The sequence below is a fragment of the Rutilus rutilus genome (assembly GCF_951802725.1).
Source record: "Rutilus rutilus genome assembly, chromosome: 4".
NCBI classification, from domain to species: Eukaryota; Metazoa; Chordata; class Actinopteri; order Cypriniformes; family Leuciscidae; genus Rutilus; species Rutilus rutilus.
The window spans coordinates 41670597-41689503 of record NC_140212.1 but is presented as its reverse complement, the minus strand read 5'-3'; the positions used below and the strand labels follow the sequence as shown (position 1 = coordinate 41689503).

Genomic DNA, 18907 nt, shown 5'->3' with positions numbered 1-18907 from the left:
CCAAAATTTGATTCTGAGATCGCATGCAATGCGCAGCTGCGCAAAGGATTTACGTATAAATAATACTGTATGCTTAACTAAATGAATTGCATGATTTTTATATATATATATCCATATACTTACACACAAACTGCATATTGTAATTTGAATAAATAAAGCTACTAACACAAAAATAACATATTGAAAGGTCTGCTGCTGGAGACTTGCCATTGGCTGTTGTATTTGTATAATTAATGAGGTAGGTATTTGCAAGGTTTGGGTGCTGTTTTGGGATGTTTTAACAGTCATTTATGAATATAATTATATTTCAAGTTACGTTCTGTGTAATAATGCGTTGAATAATGAATTTTCTGAATCATTTCTGAAGATAATGTGTTATGCATTTCTAGTGTTACCATTGTAGAGATTACTGTTCCTGTGAGATAAACTCTGCTGCAAATATAAACACTGATGTCTATGGTAGCGATCAAAATAGAGTAAATCAGCTTTTAACCCTTAGGGGTGGACAAACGCACCGGTGCGTTTTGCTGGATTTTTTCACACAGCAGCAAAATAAACTTAAAATACTCTGTCATTTATGATCATACAGACTTAACCCCCTGAGGTCGGCGGTATCGCCGGCGATACCAGCTCGCTTTTTTTTTATCAGTGTAAAAGAAACTCATAAATACTCTGTTGACTTTGATTTTCCATAGGAGTTTCATACATCAATCGATTCTGTTAAATGTGTATTATTTTTCTGTATACTCACAATAAAAACAAAGTGTTGTGCTTTTCGCCAAATTAAGAAAAATAATCACGGAGCGAGTTCTGCCTTCTCTCTGTCCGTGTAGTCCATTCTGAAACGCGTCCGAAAATGAATCATAACTCAGCGAATACTTATCACACAGGCACGTGATATATGTCTTTATGAAGCTTGAAATCTCTTCTTTTAAATGAAGTAATTAATAAAAAAAACAAATGTTTTCAACTCATGTAATCCGTTTGAAAGCAAGGAGAGGTACCGTTTTTTCCTTCTGCCTAATTATCTCTATAATGAACTGAGGCCGCCCCGCCCCCGGCGCTATTGACATGGTAAATAGTTTAGGTGATCTATGCTTCGCACCCGCCCCCCGATCAATGCCTTGAAAACACGAAGTTTCATCAGATCAGATTCACTGATAGTTCATCGCGTTTAGAGAGGATGGCGCGTTTCTCCGGTAAAGACGCCGTTCAGATGATCCTGGACAGCGAGGAATAACTCACCTTGGCTTTTCCTCAGAGGAAGATTGTAACTCAGACGAACGGCAGCATGTTCAAGAATTGATCACGCCGAGTAAACACCGAGTTTTCACGTGAGTAAATACGTGAACTCAAGTGGTCTAGTGGTAGAACATTTGCCTAGCGTGTCAGAGGTTCTGAGTTCGAATCCGCACTCATATAGTTTTTTTTTTTTGTCAAATCAGATTATGTTTATCAGTGGTTGTATATCAGGCAGAGACATGTGTGTGTGTGTGTATTCTGTTTTGTAATTTCACTGGAACGAAAAGAGAGTCTCCACAACGGATTGAAGCGCGCGTCCGAGTGAAGACTGCGCGAGCCTAAAACAAACACAGTATCCGCGTCTGACTCGCGGGAATCCACGGCGCAAACCTGTGAGGGGCTGTGTTTTCTCGTTTATATTCCTTTTAGCATTTTAGCATTTATATTCCTTATAATAAAAATGAAAGACCTATGTTACAGACATATGAAATACAACATTTCGTTGATTAGTTTTGGATAGATTATACATTTTTACTGTAAAATATCTGCCACCTCAAATAAGCTTTTATTTGCCAATTTTTTTGTCAAAAATAATCAAATAATCAATCAAATCCTTAACTTTGAAATATGTATGATAAAATGTATACTTTAGTTTGTACAAAGAAAGATTACACTTGAATTGTTGTTTATTTAAATATTTACAAGGTAGATGTAAACAAACTATTAAAAGGTAAATATAAGCCTTTTCTTTAAATAATTTTTATTGTGTTTTATTAGTGACAAATTTGGGGAGAAGATAAATATTCCAAAACTGAAAATACAGTATGAGAATTAACTGCACAATTACATGTTTTCCTTGGCTATTATAGGCCAAATTGCAAGCACAATATGTGGAAAAATAAAAAAGAATTGAGATGCTTCCAACTGTTGCTCTTGCATTCTTGTGGCTCAGTGACTCACCTGAATGAATGGCTCATTAAGTATGCGGTCCTCAGGTGTGAACCACTACATATGCATGATCTGTGACGCCCACTCCGCATATGGCCTTTCCAAACAGAAAGTGCTTTGCAAAATTCAAATCAATGTATTGTGTTATGTGAAGGATTAGGCAGGGTGATTTTCACATAATTTTGAAGAAAAAACACTAGGCGATGACATCCATTAGACAAAAGTCTTATTGGCACATATTTAGTGTGTGTTTTGTGGTCTTATTTCAGAAACTTTAGTTTTTAGTTTTTTCAATAACCACGCATAAACATTATTCTCTCAAAAATGCAGACATGTACATTCTTGTTGCTCACATATTATGGTAGCCCTGTTTGTGCTAAATAGTGTGTAATTTTTTTTTGCCATTACTATGTTTATAAGCAACTGAAAAAAGCACAAATGTCAGGGCATGTCAGAACATCTCAAGGACCCCAAAAACACCTCAGACCCCAGAGGGTTAATATGAAAAAGATTAAACTGTAAAATGTCTACTTTTTTATGTGTCCACTTACAATCGAAACAAAACATTGTGCTTTTGTAAAATAAAGAAAATTAAGAGGTGCTTTCTGCCTCTCCGTCTCTGTGAACCTTTTTTCTGGAGCACGTCTCTAAACTTAAAAAAACACTCAGCGAATACTCGTCACACATGCATGATCAATATATCTTTATAAACATTTCAGTTTCTACTATTAAATGATCTAATTCAAAATGAAAACAAATGTAATCTGTATGAAAAGAGAGAGATGTCAGTCGTTCTCATGGCAACTCATTATCTGCTAATGTGAACACGCCTACAGAGTGACACAACTACAAATGATCTGAGGCAATCCATGCAAACCTGTCGACGCCCACATCAGCTCGATAAAACACATCAAGTTTTATCAGATTATCAGATATTAGGTCAGATACTGAGATGAGTAAAAATCGACTGAAATATGTTGAAATAAAATGTCTGTTACAAGTGAAGCTTCCGCACCACCTCCTTCGCACCACCAGAGGGAGATATCACCCGAATACTGACTGTTTCTCATTTGGACTTCATCTTCCATAGGCCCTCATTCCTGGGACTGATTACACACCTGCAGTTCATTATACACACACTACTTAAGCACACCCTTTACACAGTATCAGTGCAAAGTCTTGTTTTTGACTTGGACTGTTTTTCGTACCTTGATTCTCTGCTGCCTGCCCTTATTTTTGCCTGCCTTTTGGACTTTAGTTTGCTGCCTGCCCTGAACTCTGCCTGTCTTTGGAATCTGCATGTTTGCTGCCTACCCTGACCTCGGCCTGTTCCTGTTTATGCTGTCACAATTGTATATTTTACTGCTTGTGAATCTGACTATCAATTAACTGCAGATGGATTCTCACTCCGATGACGCTTCATTACGATGTCTTTGTATAAGCAACATATTAACCCTCTGGGGTCTGAGCTGTTTTCTGGCCCTGGAGGTGTTCTGACATGCTCTGACATTTGTGCTTATTTCTGTTACTTGTGACATTTTCATGGCTAAAGTCTGATTACACTGTATTTAGCACAAACTCTGCTACAATAATATATCAGCAGCATGTATGTAAAAGTTTGTAGTTTTGAGATAATGACATTTATGCGTGGTTTGTGAAAATACAAAAAAAATTGTCACTGAAATAAGGCCATGAAACCCATACTGATTATTTCTTCACAAGACTTTTGAATATTTGCTTCAGAACTATGTGCAAATCATCCTGACTGCTCATTCAGATAAGACAATATATTGATTTAAAATTTGTAAGACGTGTTTTGTGTAAGAAAGCTTTATGCGAGTAGGCGTGATCACATCATTAATATGTATGTATTTCACACCTGAGAAAGACAAAGACCCACCCCTAATGCCCTATTAGGAGCTATCAGGCCCGTTCATTCTGAGCAACCTTGCACAAAGAATGAGGAGATTTAGAAAAGAATGGCTTTTAGATTGTTTGGATTTATTAACAACACAACATAATCCAAAGATACACAACAAATGACAAAAAAGCACATTATTGAACACACTGATCTAAAGACAGAGACATTCCTGAAACATAGTACATACCTGTCATTTCCATGGTGTTTGATTTTTTATTTTACCATGTTCATGTACAGAGACTCATGTGGATGTTTAAGTCAGCAGGACTCCTCAGTGGCATTTGGTTCCTGTAAAAAAACAACAATTGTGAAGATATGCAGATATCAAGAGAAACTATAGGGCTGCACGATTTTGGGAATACGTTTTAGATTTTTCTGGTTAAAATTGTGATTTAAAAATGACTATATATATATATATATATATATATATATATATAATGTATGTATGTATGTATGTATATATATGTATGTATATATATATATAGAGAGAGAGAGAGAGAGAGAGAGAATGAACACCAGATTTGTTGTGGCTTGTAGGCATATACGTGTAAAGCTGCATAAAATAATAATAACAATAGCCTATAGCATGCGGCATATAAATCATTAAAAGGAACACTTCAGTAACACTACACTAGAGAAAAATATACGAATATGTAACTTCAAATGTTTCAATTCGTTACAAACACAATATTTAACAGTAAACACGGTTCTAAACATTATTATATTCACCATATTAGAGTAAACACTGATACTAGCCTACTTTTATATCATGCTGTTTTATTATTGAACATAAAAACATCCTTGTGTCATTCATGTATATATATTTTGCATTGAAAGGTTGCCTGTCGGTCTATAGTTCATATTTCAACATGTTTTCATCAATTTCATAAATTTTTGTCTAACAACAGTTCAACTGCAATGTGAAGTTTATGCAACAATAACACTAACTAATATTATTCAGAACACATTTCTTACCTTAAAATCTTTCTTGTCTTCAAATTGTGTTCTTCTTCTTCTGAGGTATATCCAATGTAAACTCACAGCGTGTCTTTCAATCTCGACGAAAAGCAGAGACTGATTAAGTTTGGTGCTTTGTTTTTGAGGTAATAACGAGGGCGTTCGCGTTCCATGTGGAGGATTTGCATGTCAATCTCTTTTGCGCATTTGGGGCGTGGTCACATTAAAACTAATGAGCAAGCGTTTGAGAAACTGGACATCTTGTTGTTTTTATACAAATTACTTAAACAGAGGATATTTGTTTTCATTTGGAATCAGATCATTTTAAAGTACACACTTAAATCTTTATAAAAATATAATGCTCATAAATGTGTGACAAGTATTCGCTGAGTTTTGTTTCAGTTTATAGATGTGCTCAAGAAAAAAAAAGTTCACGAGACGGAGAGGCAGAAAGCACACCCTGTTTATTTTCTTTATTTTACAAAAGCACAATGTTTTGTGGACAGTGGACACATACAAAGTGGACACATACAAAAGTACACATCTCACAGATTATTTTTTCATATTTCTTTTTTCTGTATGACCATAAATGACAGAGTAATTTAAGTATATTGTGTTACTATGTGAAGAAAATCCAGCAAAACGCACCGGCGCGTTTGCTGACCCCAGAGGGTTAATCCTGACTGTGCTGAGATTGAGTGTGTTTAAAGTACAGGGTGTTAAATGTATACCATGATGTGAAAGTGTGTTTTTCTGTGTGACTATCAGTACTGCAGTATCACCTGAATGAGGAGCAGCTAATGTGTTCAATCATTTACAGATCAAACACATGAACTCCCAGAAGCAGAAGAAAAAGAGCAAATGCTTTAAAGAATATTAATTCTCTTACATCATATGAACAGAAGTGAAATTGATTTGATGAATTTGATCATGTTGTTTCAATAGCTTTTCTTGTAATTAATGTGATAATAGTTATTTTCCTGCATTTTATTCCATTTTATTATACTTTATGAATTCACAGTGACCGTTTCATGTGAGAGTCACGTATCTTACCACAGTTTATCCAGTTTACAGTGAGGATTCTCCAGTACAGCAGATAACAGCTTCACTCCTGAGTCTCCTAGTTTATTCTCAGACAGATTCAGATATCTCAGGTGTGAGGGGTTTAATCTCAGAGCTGAAGCCAGAGCAGCACAACCTACATCTGTGACACCACAATCATACAACCTGTAGAGAACAATGACTCTCTTCACTCTCTCAGATCAAAACAGAAATCTTTGTTTATCTTAATTGTGTTTATAATTTGTGCAATATATCTTTTTTTTAAACAATTAATTCAATATATCAGTACTGTTATTCTAAGAGATTATGTCTCTATGTGAGTGAGAAAGATTATATAAAACTGATCAAATAGAATACTTTGAATACATCTGTTTTTTACCTAAATAAATGTATGAACATTTAAATTAAATTAAAATTAATATTAAAAAAGTCTAAATATAAATGTTTATATACATACATTATAAAAACATATATTTGAAAATAAATTTCTCACAAATATAAAAAGCGGTTAAGTAGATCAGAAATCAGGTCAGATAGGTGGAGGGTTTAGATAGTGTGACTCATATTTTTTGTTAAACCATTAATTTATAATGTTTAAGTAAGAAATGTCAATGTTTTAACAGTGATACTTGTTCTCAGTGTTACTTACAGAGCTGATCTAGTTGCTGTAACCACAGGCAGCATCTTCTGAAGTACTTCATCTGTTGTGTTTTGTGTGACACTAATTGAAAAAATAAAACATAAAAAAGTTAATTATTAATGCTAACAAAAATAGTAATTCATATCATAAATAAATAATACATTATACCTTCCTAAATATCCTCTTTTTTTAATTAAACACTGCTTTATAAAGGACATGTGAAAAAGTTGTTTCAGTATCTATAACTGTAGAAGCCTCGTATTCAGCCAACACAGATTTGTTTTTTTCTTTTTCTTGTCAATGTTGCTGTGGCAGGTCTGTTAGGGCCCTTTCACACCTGAAAGTCTGCACCAAGGTCTGAACCAAAGTTCATGTTTTGATACATTGTATACATTAGGTTAGTTTTGGTTTGGTTTCACATTGCAATTATGCAAGCGCACTAAAGAACTTTACATGACGTACTTGCGTCCTGTCGTCATCATCTATATGGGCTGCATCTTGACATTGATTGGTTTGTAAACGGACGTGTGTTTTACGTCAGCGTGTTGTCAAGTCGGCTGGTAACTTTGACGAGAATGAATGAACAGACGCATATCGTTGCCACTATAGCCTACTGTTATTATTAGGGCATTACTCCCTGCAGCTCCAGCTGTACTCGAGGCTAGCTCACATTCGTCAAATGAACGTCCTCGTTGTGCGAACATTTTATCATCGCCGGCAGGACACAGGACAAATGTGTGTGTGTGTGTGTGTGTGTGCGTTTGTGTGTGCGCACGCGTGCGAATCAGCTGGAAGAAACTCTGTGGGCAGGACTGCACATAAATATTCTTCTTCAGTTGTTTAGGCTACGCGGGAACCACCGGAACTTCCTGTAAATGGTCCGAAAGTCCGAACCATACAGGAAATGCTTTCACACTAGAAACGAACCAAACCTTTGTTCAGTTTGATCCGGACCGAGACTACCTCTTTTCGTCGGACCAAATTTCGTCTGTTTGGTCCGGACTGTGGTCCGGGGGAGGTTTCACACCTGTAATTTTGATTCAGACCAAACTGAAAAGTCCGAAAGTCCGGACCAAACAAGGTAGGTGTGAAAGGGCCCTTAGTCTACATTTATATTTTCATGAATCATGTATTTTGTGTTAAACAAGTTGTTTTGAAAATGAGAAGTAAGCTAATTGTGATAAAGTCACATTAGCTGCCACTGCTGGGGAAGCAGTACTGGCATGCACACACACACACACACACACACACACACACACACACACACACACACAAGCTGTGTCCCAATGCGAAGGCTGCATCCTCCGAAGACCGTATTTGAAGGCCAATTGCGTCACAGCGGCGCGACGAAGGATGTCCCAATTTAAAGGCTGCACCCTTGAAGGTCGAATTTGAAGGCCGATTGCGTCACCGCGACGCGATTAAGGCTGTCCCAATTCAATTATGCATCCTTCGAAGGCCGTATTCGTGTAATATTCATTTAATGAAAAAAGTAGCCTAAAAAGAACAACAACAATCATTTAATATGCCCTACGTACCTGTCCGCTACGCCACTGTGACGAGCTAAACGGCCACCAGGAACGGGATCAAGGCAATTCAAATTTATCAAGTTTACTTTGGCCGTCCGCGTTACGTAATTTTCATCATCAGGGGGATCCGCGGATGTCCACTTGCTATTAATATTAAAACTTAATTTTAGAAAAATACTTTCTATTAAATATCTTTATATTAACTGGCTTTTTTTATTAATGCAATACAGTGAATGCCAGCCATCTGTGTGTTCCAGTGTCTTACATTATTGTCAGTTTAGTGTTCAGTGATTAATTTACACAGAAACAAAAGATAACATGTATGCCTTCATCTACGAATACATTATTTGTCTCTTACATTTCATAATGAACTCAGTGCCGAATAGTTTTCCATCAGTTCTTTTACATTAATTGGAATGTGTGCAAAGGATTGTAGGAGATTGAAGGACACGAAGGATACACTTGATGCATCCTTCAAAATGTTCTGAATTAAAGACACAAAATGAAGTCTGTCTTCAAAAGATCCTTCAAACTGAGACAGCTGTAGGATTGACTGCGAACCAAAACACAAATGAATCTTCAGGGTGATTTGTTCAAACATAATTCCACACAGAACTCAACATTCCAGACCCCAAATCACCAATCCAGAACCATAAAAGAAGGCTCCAGCCAGTCTACCTTTAAAGGAAGGACTTGTCAATGTGAGATAACTTGGAAAATAATGATTGGCTCAGAGATGGCACAACTCAGTGCCCGATCAAGATAACAGCAGAAGTTGCTGGACCCCACAACATTCCAGACCCCCTCCTCCTTAAGGACCTCTGAATGACCAAACCAGAGTTCTAATCTCTTCAAACCACAAGAACTGAGATTTTACCTATAACAATACATACAATCCCAGAACAGTTTTCAATGGACTTATAATCAAACATCATGCAACTACATAATTCTATGTTGTTTCTACCACTTATATGCATGTTTAATAAGCTTAGATCCCATGTAAGTCATTTAATGGTTATAACTGTTAGGTGTTTGAATGAAAGTGTGTTGTATTTCATATCAGTATGATCGTATGCTCTTGATTCAAAAGATGGCTTGATTGAAATCTGTGTAAAATGTTTTATATTCTTATAATTGTCAGGGTTCTGCCCTGGCAGCATTGTCTGTGTTGTCTCTGTTTAATGTATCTACATTTATGTTGTGCTTAAACGCATGGCTGTGTCTTTGTTTGTGTTTGCCATGTGCTCCTCTGTCCCTTCCTCCTTGTTTCCCGTTACCACGCCCCCTTGTTTAGTTGAGTCCTTGTTTGAGTGTTAGCACCTGTCTCCTCGTTAAGTCCTTGTTTGTCTGAGTGTGCTCACCTGTTCCTCATGTTCTTAGCCCTCTTTATATGTTTGCTCTTTCCCTCTTGTATTTGCCAGTTTGTTAAATGTTGGTACCTCTGAGTACTACTGTGTCTCAGTATCGTTTCTCTAAAGTCTTTAGTGTTTTGTTGTAAAAGTTTGTTAGTGCTCTGGTTACTGCCATTGGCTCTGTCTGTCTTGTTCCCTGTTCTAGTCCTGTCCAGCAAGCAGCCCTGTTCTGAGCCTGAGATACCTGAGCGCCAAGCTGTAAGAAGTTCCTGTGTGGCTTTAGCTGGTTACCTCTGGTCTCACTCTGATCTGCCATATCAACACTCCAGCCTACGGACACCTCATTACATTTGCTGCTCTGCTGTTGTCATCGTCTCATCTCTACCTATAGTTTGGATTGCTATCTTCTCCCACCTCGTCGTGTCATCTGTTTTTCAATAAAGCTGTTAATTGTCATCCTGCATTTGAGTCCTCCTTCACAGATCCATAACAATAATACTAATGATGTCTAAACTGTGGCATCTGTTCTCTCTGTTAGTGCTGGAGAGCAAGGAGATCACAGATAACGCATGATTTACGATGAGACAAATAAAGACAGTGTCTAATTGGTCAGAACTGATCCAGGAGGCCGGACAAACATGTGAGTTTAAAATCTTAGACCCGAAAAAAAGTTCTCAACAAGGTTAGAAAAGACCAGCCAACGAACAAACTCGGGAAACCCCTTTTACGCCGACCAAAAAGGGAACCCCAAAAGGGAACGCATAAGCAAGTAGCCTCTAGACTCTTAAGCTGAACTGGTGTATTGATATAAATTTAATAACCTGTCTAAGAAACGATAGAAGGGTTAAATTAATGATTGATGGTTCGTTCCAGGTCATGTCTTATAAGTGCATATAGGAACTTGGGATTTCATCATCTCACTCTTAAAACTCATTCTTTCCTCACTCTCTTTCTTTCTGCAACTCGTATGAATGTGTGTGCGTGTGTTTGTGTTAGATATTAGTTTTATGTGTTAGAATAATCAATAAAGTCTTGTTTGTATTTTAAAGAGAAGTATTACTTGTGTTATGTGCTTACGAATTTAATGCCTTAAACTTCTGGGGCCGTATTCACAAAGAATTTTAAGGCTAAAAGTAGCTCCTAACTGGCGAATTTAGGAGCAACTCCTAAAAATAATGGGCGTGTCACTCGTAATTTTAGGACTCCTAATATTTTTTGACTAAGAGTAATTCACGAAGCGTTTTAGCCCTAAAAGTAGCACCTAAGCCTGGGACAGCTTAAAAGAAGTCGAGAGGACTCCTAACTCACTAAGACCTATTCACAAACCGCTTTTTGTGGCATTTCACGTTGCGATGTTTTGAAATGCGTATGCAACGGCTACAGGAGCTTCCAATCGCGAGGGAACAATTTTGCCTTGTAGGCATAACTAGGGATGCAATAACGCCACCAACAACAACCAAAACTATAGGCTACTCATTGCATGTAAACTATTTGTAACGTTTCATTGTGAATCAAATAAAAATGTTCTTCTCTTTGCAAACGTAGGCAGTGACAGATTAATTCAATAATGTTGCAAAGATATTGCATCAATCCATATGTTTCATTAGGCTACTAGGCTATTTGTTTTGCCTTACTCTTTATTAATTTAGGCTATTTATTCAGTTATTCATCATCTTCCGTCCTTCGCAATACTTGTGTAGCGCACGCATTCTCAGACCTGTCACCTGTCACTCATCATCGTAGGGGAGGTGTTTGGAATCATTCCCGCGTTACAATCATCAGCCAATCAAGGTGGTCACTTCAGTCAAGCTCGTGCATGAGTAATGACGTCATCCATAGCAACGAAGACTCACTCTTAGTTTAGGAGTTGTCATTTTTCTTTACTAAGAGTAGGTCTGAAAGGCGTTGTGAATAACTTCTAAGAGAAATTTCCTAGCTAAAATCTTTTAGTGCGATTTAGGAGTACTCCTAGTGGTAAGATAAAATGCTTTGTGAATACGGCCCCTGATCTAAGTTACCTTGCTAACTATAGTGTTTCACTATAGTTCGGATATTTCTATCCGTTGCAGAGTTGTTAGTTACAGCCAGTTCAAATGAACCGCGAACAAGTAATTTGCTCGGTTGTAATAAGTGATTCTTTCGAATTCCCTATAAATTAACTAATAATTCCTTTGAGCTAAATTGATGAATCACTACAAATACAAATATATTACACAGCCTTCAGAGACGCTTGATGACGTGGCAGTCGAGATATGCAGCCTTACACAGCCACGGTTTGAGAATCACAATATCACAATAAAATGATGTACAATATCCCAGTAATCAATCTGTGTCCTGTGATTTAAACACCTCTGATCTCTTAGTTTCTCTATGCTCATAATGTTTTAAGACTGTAATGATTGTATTCAGTGTTACTTACTGATCTTTTCTAGCTCCAATTAATTTCTTCAGGTTAAAATCCTGCAGTGTCTCCTCTGAGGACAACAACACAAACACTAAAGCTGACCACTGAGATGAGGAGAGTTTCACATCACGTAATCCTCCATGGCTCATATGAGGTTCAGCTTCGTTCTCTAGAGAAAGATCACCCAGTTCATTCAGACAGTGAAACAGATTGATGTATTTATCTGGAGAGGGATTCTCACTGATCTTGTCTTTAATATAGTCAACTGTTTTCTTATTGTTGTGAGAGCTGTTTGCTGTCTGTGTCTTTAGTTCTTGTAAGAGACTCTGATTAGACTTCACTGACAGACCCAGAAGGAAACGAAGGAAAAGGTCCAGATGCCCATTTTTACTGTCTAAAGCCTCATCCACAGCTCTCTGATGGAGATCAGATAGTGAAACTTTGTCTCCATTAGTTGGTTTGGTAATCTGGTCAAACACATTGATGTTATTGTTGATAAAGGAGAGATGCACATATAGAGCTGCTAGATGTTCCTGAATGCTCAGATGAACAAAGCAGAAGACTTTCCCCTGATACAAGCCCAACTCCTCTCTGAAGATCTGAGTGCACAATCCTGAGTAAACTGATGCTTCTGTCACATCAATGCCACACTCTCTCAGGTCTTCCTCATAGAAGATCAGGTTGCCTTTCACAAGCTGCCGATAAGCCAGTTTCCCCAGTTGGACAATCATGTCTTCATCTTTCACTTTTTTCTCATAGTCCTTCTCATGTTTGATGTTGGTCTGAAGGATCAGGAAGTGTGTGTACATTTGAGTGAGAGTCTTGGGAATCTCTCCACTCTCTGCTTCACTCAGCATCTTCTCTAGAACAATGGCTGAGATCCAGCAGAACACTGGGATGTGGCACATAATAAAGAGGCTCCTTGATGACTTCAGGTGTGAGATGATCCTGTCGGCCAGATCCAGATCACTGATTCTCTTCCTGAAGTATTCCTCCTTCTGTGGATCATTGAAGCCTCGTACCTCTGTCACTCGATGGACACACTCAGAGGGGACGAGATCCGCTGCTGCTGGTCTGGAGGTGATCCAGATGAGAGCAGAGGGAAGCAGATTCCCCACAATGAGGTTCATCAGCAGCTCGTCCACTGAGGCTGATTCAGTCACATCACACAACCTCACATCGCTCTGAAAATCCAGAGACAGACGACACTCATCCAGACCATCAAAGATGAACAAGACTTTATACTCATCACTGGATATTTCCATTTCTTTTGTTTCTGGGAAAAAGCGATGAAGAAGATCTGAAAGACTGAGTGTTTTGTTCTTCATCAAGTTGAGCTCTCTGAAAGCAAGTGGAAATATGAGCTGGACGTCCTGATTCTCTTTCCCTTCAGCCCAGTCCAGGATTAACTTCTGCACAGAGACTGTTTTTCCAATGCCAGCGACTCCCTTTGTCAGCACAGTTCTGATGGGTTTGTCTTGTCCAGGTAAAGGTCTAAAGATGTCACTGCATTTGATCTGTGTGTCCCCTGTTTCTGCTCTTCTGGACTGTGTCTCAATCTGTCTCACCTCATGCTCATTTTTGATCTCTCCACTTTCACTCTCTGTGATGTAGAGCTCTGTGTAGATCTTATTCAGAATTGTTGGGTTTCCCTGCTTTGATATTCCCTCATACAAACACTCAAACTTCTTTCTCAGATTTGATCTCAATGTGTTGAGGACTTCAGCAGGTTTAGAGTCAGGGCTGTAAGATTAAAATACCACATTATTACACAAGTCAGAGAAGTAAATAACCATAAATTACAAAATTATTTGTTTGCTGTATTATGGGACACAGAACATCATTAGGTTTCTGAAATGTTTCAATCATTAATCATGTATTTGAGTGATGTGTGATGTGAATTGTAGCACCTAAAATTAAACAACAAAAACAAAAAGTCTGACATTTTACCTGAAACTAGGATACATGCTTTCATTAAAGTCTTGTGGTTGAATCACAGGCTTGTTTTGGTAGGTTTTGTTTTTAACTGGTCCGGGTGAAAGATTTGACCTTAAATCAGAATGAAGAGGGTAAAGAATCAGACACGCTGATATTGATGTAATTATGTAATTAACTGAATAACAGACCAACAGCTTTTACAGTGTGTGAATCAGTGGTGGGCCGTGCATTTCACACCTAGGCCTTCAGTGGTGCCCTACCTGAATTAACCCTCTGAGGTCGGCAAACGCGCCGGCGCGTTTTGCTGGATTTTCTTAACATTGTAGCACAATAAACTTAAATTACTCCGTCATTTATGGTCATACAGAAAAAAGAAATATAAAAAAATAATCTGTGATATTTCTATTTTTGTATGTGTCCACTTACAATCAAATCCAGCTTCTCAAACGCTTCCTAATTATTTTTAATTTGACCACGCCCACACAAGAGATTCACATGCAAATCTCCACATGGAACGCGAACGCCCTCGTTACCTCAAACACAAAGCACGAAAAAACTCTCTGCTTTTCATCGAGTTTGAAAGGCGCACCTGAGCTTACATTGGATTTACCTCCGAAGAAGAACGCGATTTGAAGACAAGAAAGATGTAAGGTAAGAAATTCTTATATTAGTTTGTTATTGTTGCATAAATTTCACATTGCAGTTGAACTGTTGCTAGATATATGGTGAATATAATATGTAGACCCGTGTTTACTGTTACTGTGTTTGTGGATATCTGCTCAAACGTAGATATGTATATGGTAACCATAATGTTTCATATTTGAGCGTGATCGCGTTTGAATGTTTCATATTTTGGGGGGTATATTGTTTCTCACAGTAACTGCCATGCAGGCTAGAATTGCGAAACATTATTGGACAATTCTTATAATTGACATTTCTCTGGGCCAATCGGAATCTTAGCACTTTTTCTCTTGGCCAATTGGAATCTTAGGACTTGCGTCAGAATCTTGAAGCACACAGCGTCAACTGAGCTGAGCTCGCCATTTGATGAGACGCCTGGCTACCGTGCGAGTCTAATGGAAACTCGCGCATGAATTTTACTGCATTTTAGCGCCCACCAAAATGATTTTTTGTCCTGCCAAAGTCTTATTTGATCGGTGATTAATGTAGATGAACGGCTGCGTTTGTGACAGGGCGTATGTTTAACTGAAAGAACGAGCAGAGAGAGAGAGAGAGCCGGTCGCGCGCGCGCACTCTCTGTGTAAACGACTTCACCGTCTCCAAACTAGGCGCTGTGTTGCTCTCTCTCCCTCGCACGCGCATATTAATCAAAAATAAATCGACACGGTGGTAAAAGGTCGAAAGACCTTTTTTTTTCTGAATTACTGCTGGGTGTGAATTTTGCTAAATAAGTTTCCTTATCTTCTCTGAAAAGCGTTCTGGACATTCAGCTGACTTAAACAACACTTTAATTAAACGAAATAAAACTATAGCCTACAGTGATGAAATGTTTTTATGTTGACACAAATCTTGGATGTCAGTGTCCTAACTGCTGGCATAATCACACAACGCGCACGACACGTCCAATTCGCGAACTAATGACTCCTTTGAACCGATTCATTTTAATGAATGGTTAAAACAACTAATCTTTCCAACAGTGAACTCAGGTGACGTCTGAATCGGTGTAACTAATCAGTAACACTTTACAATAAGGTTATATTTATTACATAAATTATATAAAAAAGTACAGTTTGCTAACTCAAGCTTAAACTTCAAAATAAAGAAAACCACTTGTTTTTTAAAAAAAAGAAGCATATGACTACATTTTTCCACACAGTGCTATCAAGAATCGATAAGAGAATCGATAAAGAATTGGATCGATAATCAGAATCGTCAGTGGCATTATTATTGATAAAATCTTATCAATTCCCATCCATATGTGAAGAGTTTATTTTTTTTTTTAAGAGTTAAAAGATTAAAACATTTTGCTAACATGAGGTCTTATTGTGTCACTGTCAGTCTTTTTACATCAGTGCAAAACTAGGGTATGCAGATTAATTATTATTATTATTATACATTATTCATCAGCATGCATTGATTAATCCCATGGCATGTAGCAAAAAAAAAAACATTTTTTGTTTGCAGGTCTAAATATATTTTTCTCTAGCTTAGTTGTTACTGAAATCTTTTGGAAGATTTACAGGCTGCTATAGGTTATTGTTAGGCTATGCGCAGTGCTGCATAAAATATCTCTTGATATCAGTATGTTCACTTTGTTTGTTTTTTCAGGGCCCAGATGCCACTGAGTCCTGCTGACTTCAACATTCACGTGAGTCACTGTATATGAACATGGTAAAGTGAAATTCAAACACCTTGGAAATGAAAGGTATGTACAATGTTTTTAGGAATGGCACAAAGGTCTCTGTCTTTGTTGTGTATCTTTGGATTATGTTGTGTTGTAAATAAATCCAAACAATCTAAAAGCCATTCTTTTTTAAATCTCCTCATTCTTTGTGCAAGGTTGCTCAGAATGACAGGGCCTGATAGCTCCTAATAGGGCCGTTAGGGGAGGGTCTTTGTCTTACTCAGGTGAGAAAAGCTTACATATTAATGAGCTCCCGCATAAAGCTTTCTTACACAAAACACGTCGTACAAATTTTAAATCAATATATTGTCTTATCTGAATGAGCAGTCAGGGTGATTTTCACATAGTTTTGGAGCAAATATTCTAGGCTACGTCATACAATTTTCAAAAGTCTTGTGAAGAAATAATCAGTATGAGTTTCATAGCCTTATTTCAGTGAATTTTTTTTTTGTATTTTCACAAACCATGCATAAATGTCATTATCTCAAAACTACAAACTTTTACATACATGCTGCTGATATATTATTGTAGCAGAGTTTGTGCTGAATACAGTGTAATTAGACTTTAGCCATGAAAATGTCACAAGTAACAGAAATAAGCACAAATGTCAGAGCATGTCAGAACACCTCCAGGGCCCAGAAAACCCCTCAGACCCCAGAGGGTTAATAACTCTTAACCCCCTGGGGCTCGCTTTTTTTCTTACCAGTGCAAAAGAGACTCAAAATACTCTGTTGATTTTGATCTTGCATATAATGTTATATAATGGTATACATCATTCGATCCTGTTAAGTGTCTATTTTTTGTGTATACTCACAAAAGTGTTGTGCTTTTTGCCAAATAAAGAAAAATAAACATGATACTAGTTCTGCCTTCTCTCTGTCAGTGAAGTCCATTCTGAATCGCGTCTGAAAATGAACTGTAACTCAGCGAATACTCAATCACACAGGCACACAGGCATAAAGCTTGAATTATCTTCTTTTAACCCTTGTGCATCAATTTAAAAAGGTTTCACATAGCTACATAGAGGACAAAAATATCCATGTCAAAAAACTGTCATAAAACGTTTAAGCTTGGGAGCACAGACTTAACTTTGGTATCATTTTAACCTGTTAAGCTTCACCAGTGCGCAAACGCACTGAAGCGTTTTTTTTTTAAATACTTCAAAGTTACTATCAGATTTAATGTTATTACCTTGAGAAACTATACATCATTAAAAAGATATGAGACTCAAGTTTCAGTATTTGACCACTATTGTATTCTGAGAAACTTATAGTGGCAGTTATGTCTTAATTTGTGTCAGGAATGAGTCGATACCTTTAATATGAATTATGAGCGTCAGCCGCTCCCTTTCAGAAAAAAACTCCTGTGCTATCGTCATGACAGTGCTTGACAAAACAACGTCCCTCAGGGCTTTTAGCTCAAAAATGTGCAGATTTGGAGAAATATTGATAGATTCTCATAGGTTTACATCAGATTTCTATAGACAGGAATAATATTTATTGAATTTATACCCAAATGCGTCGATGTAATCAATATGGATACTCTGATGTACTGTGTTTTCAATCCATACCAGCAGCCTGAGAGCGCCCTATGTGCATAGTATAGTCCATATATGGAATGCATGAAGAAGAGCCATAATCATGTGACATTACAGGAAGTCCCTGACACATACAAAGCTAACAGAGATCGTTGTAACATGCAGATAAAGACGTTTCGAAGACAATAAACATGTTTGCAATGATATTTGAGTTAACTGTGTTCTTAGAGCCATGTCAGGTATTTTCATAATAATAGATTACATTTATAATAAGGGATGCAAATTATCGATTAATTCATTAATCATTAGTTGATTGACCTTATCGATCGATTAACAATTAACTAATAAGCGGCTATTTTCCTGAGAATGTAAATTTCTCACGGTACTAATAGTGTCTTTAACATAAAAAGCAAAATATTGCTTATATACTGAATAAAAATGCATGTTATATTGCTCAATTGATGTTTTATTGTAACAGTTGGGATACGGTACAGATAATGGCATTTATGTAGTTTAACAAAATAAATTATGCACAGAAAATTTAAATACATAAAAAATAATTGTGCACTGGCTCACCTGTCGCATGTGAAACATTAAGCAACATAAAATAAATTTTAAATAAAAATCTATATGAGTAGGCTTAGCCTACACTATATTAAGCCTACATATAATAATCTATCTGCTAAACTTCTCAGATGCGTGCTTGGAATATGTGACTGTTGTGGACGTGCTCTTCCTGGAACAACACGCTGAAAATGGCAACTAAACCCAATGAATTCACAACGATTTAATAAAACAGTGTTCTCATGTTATGTAATATAACAGTCCTAATCGTTATTATTAACCGTGCATTGCTGTTTGAGCTGCGCGCTGAATGAATACCGTTAAACTGGAGCACTTTGCTAGCGCGTGATTTAACTCAAAGAAACTTAAAAAAAATTAACTAAATATTAATCTATATGAGATTAATCAGATATATACAAAATAAACATAATATTACAAATTATATCTG

The 18907-nt window shown here is 37.2% G+C and overlaps 1 protein-coding gene across 1 annotated transcript in view; it reads right to left on the bottom strand.

The window, feature by feature from the left end:
• LOC311289271 (NLR family CARD domain-containing protein 3-like) overlaps window positions 1–18907 on the bottom strand; it is a 72467-nt gene that overhangs the window by 18071 nt on the left and 35489 nt on the right. Inside the window, exons 4-7 of the mRNA XM_084407110.1 lie at window positions 14006–14104; window positions 12071–13798; window positions 6780–6851; window positions 6122–6295 (exon numbers count right to left, since the gene is read on the bottom strand). Coding sequence (XP_084263236.1) covers window positions 6122–6295; window positions 6780–6851; window positions 12071–13798; window positions 14006–14104 — 2073 coding nt within the window. The remainder of the gene's footprint in view (window positions 1–6121; window positions 6296–6779; window positions 6852–12070; window positions 13799–14005; window positions 14105–18907) is intronic.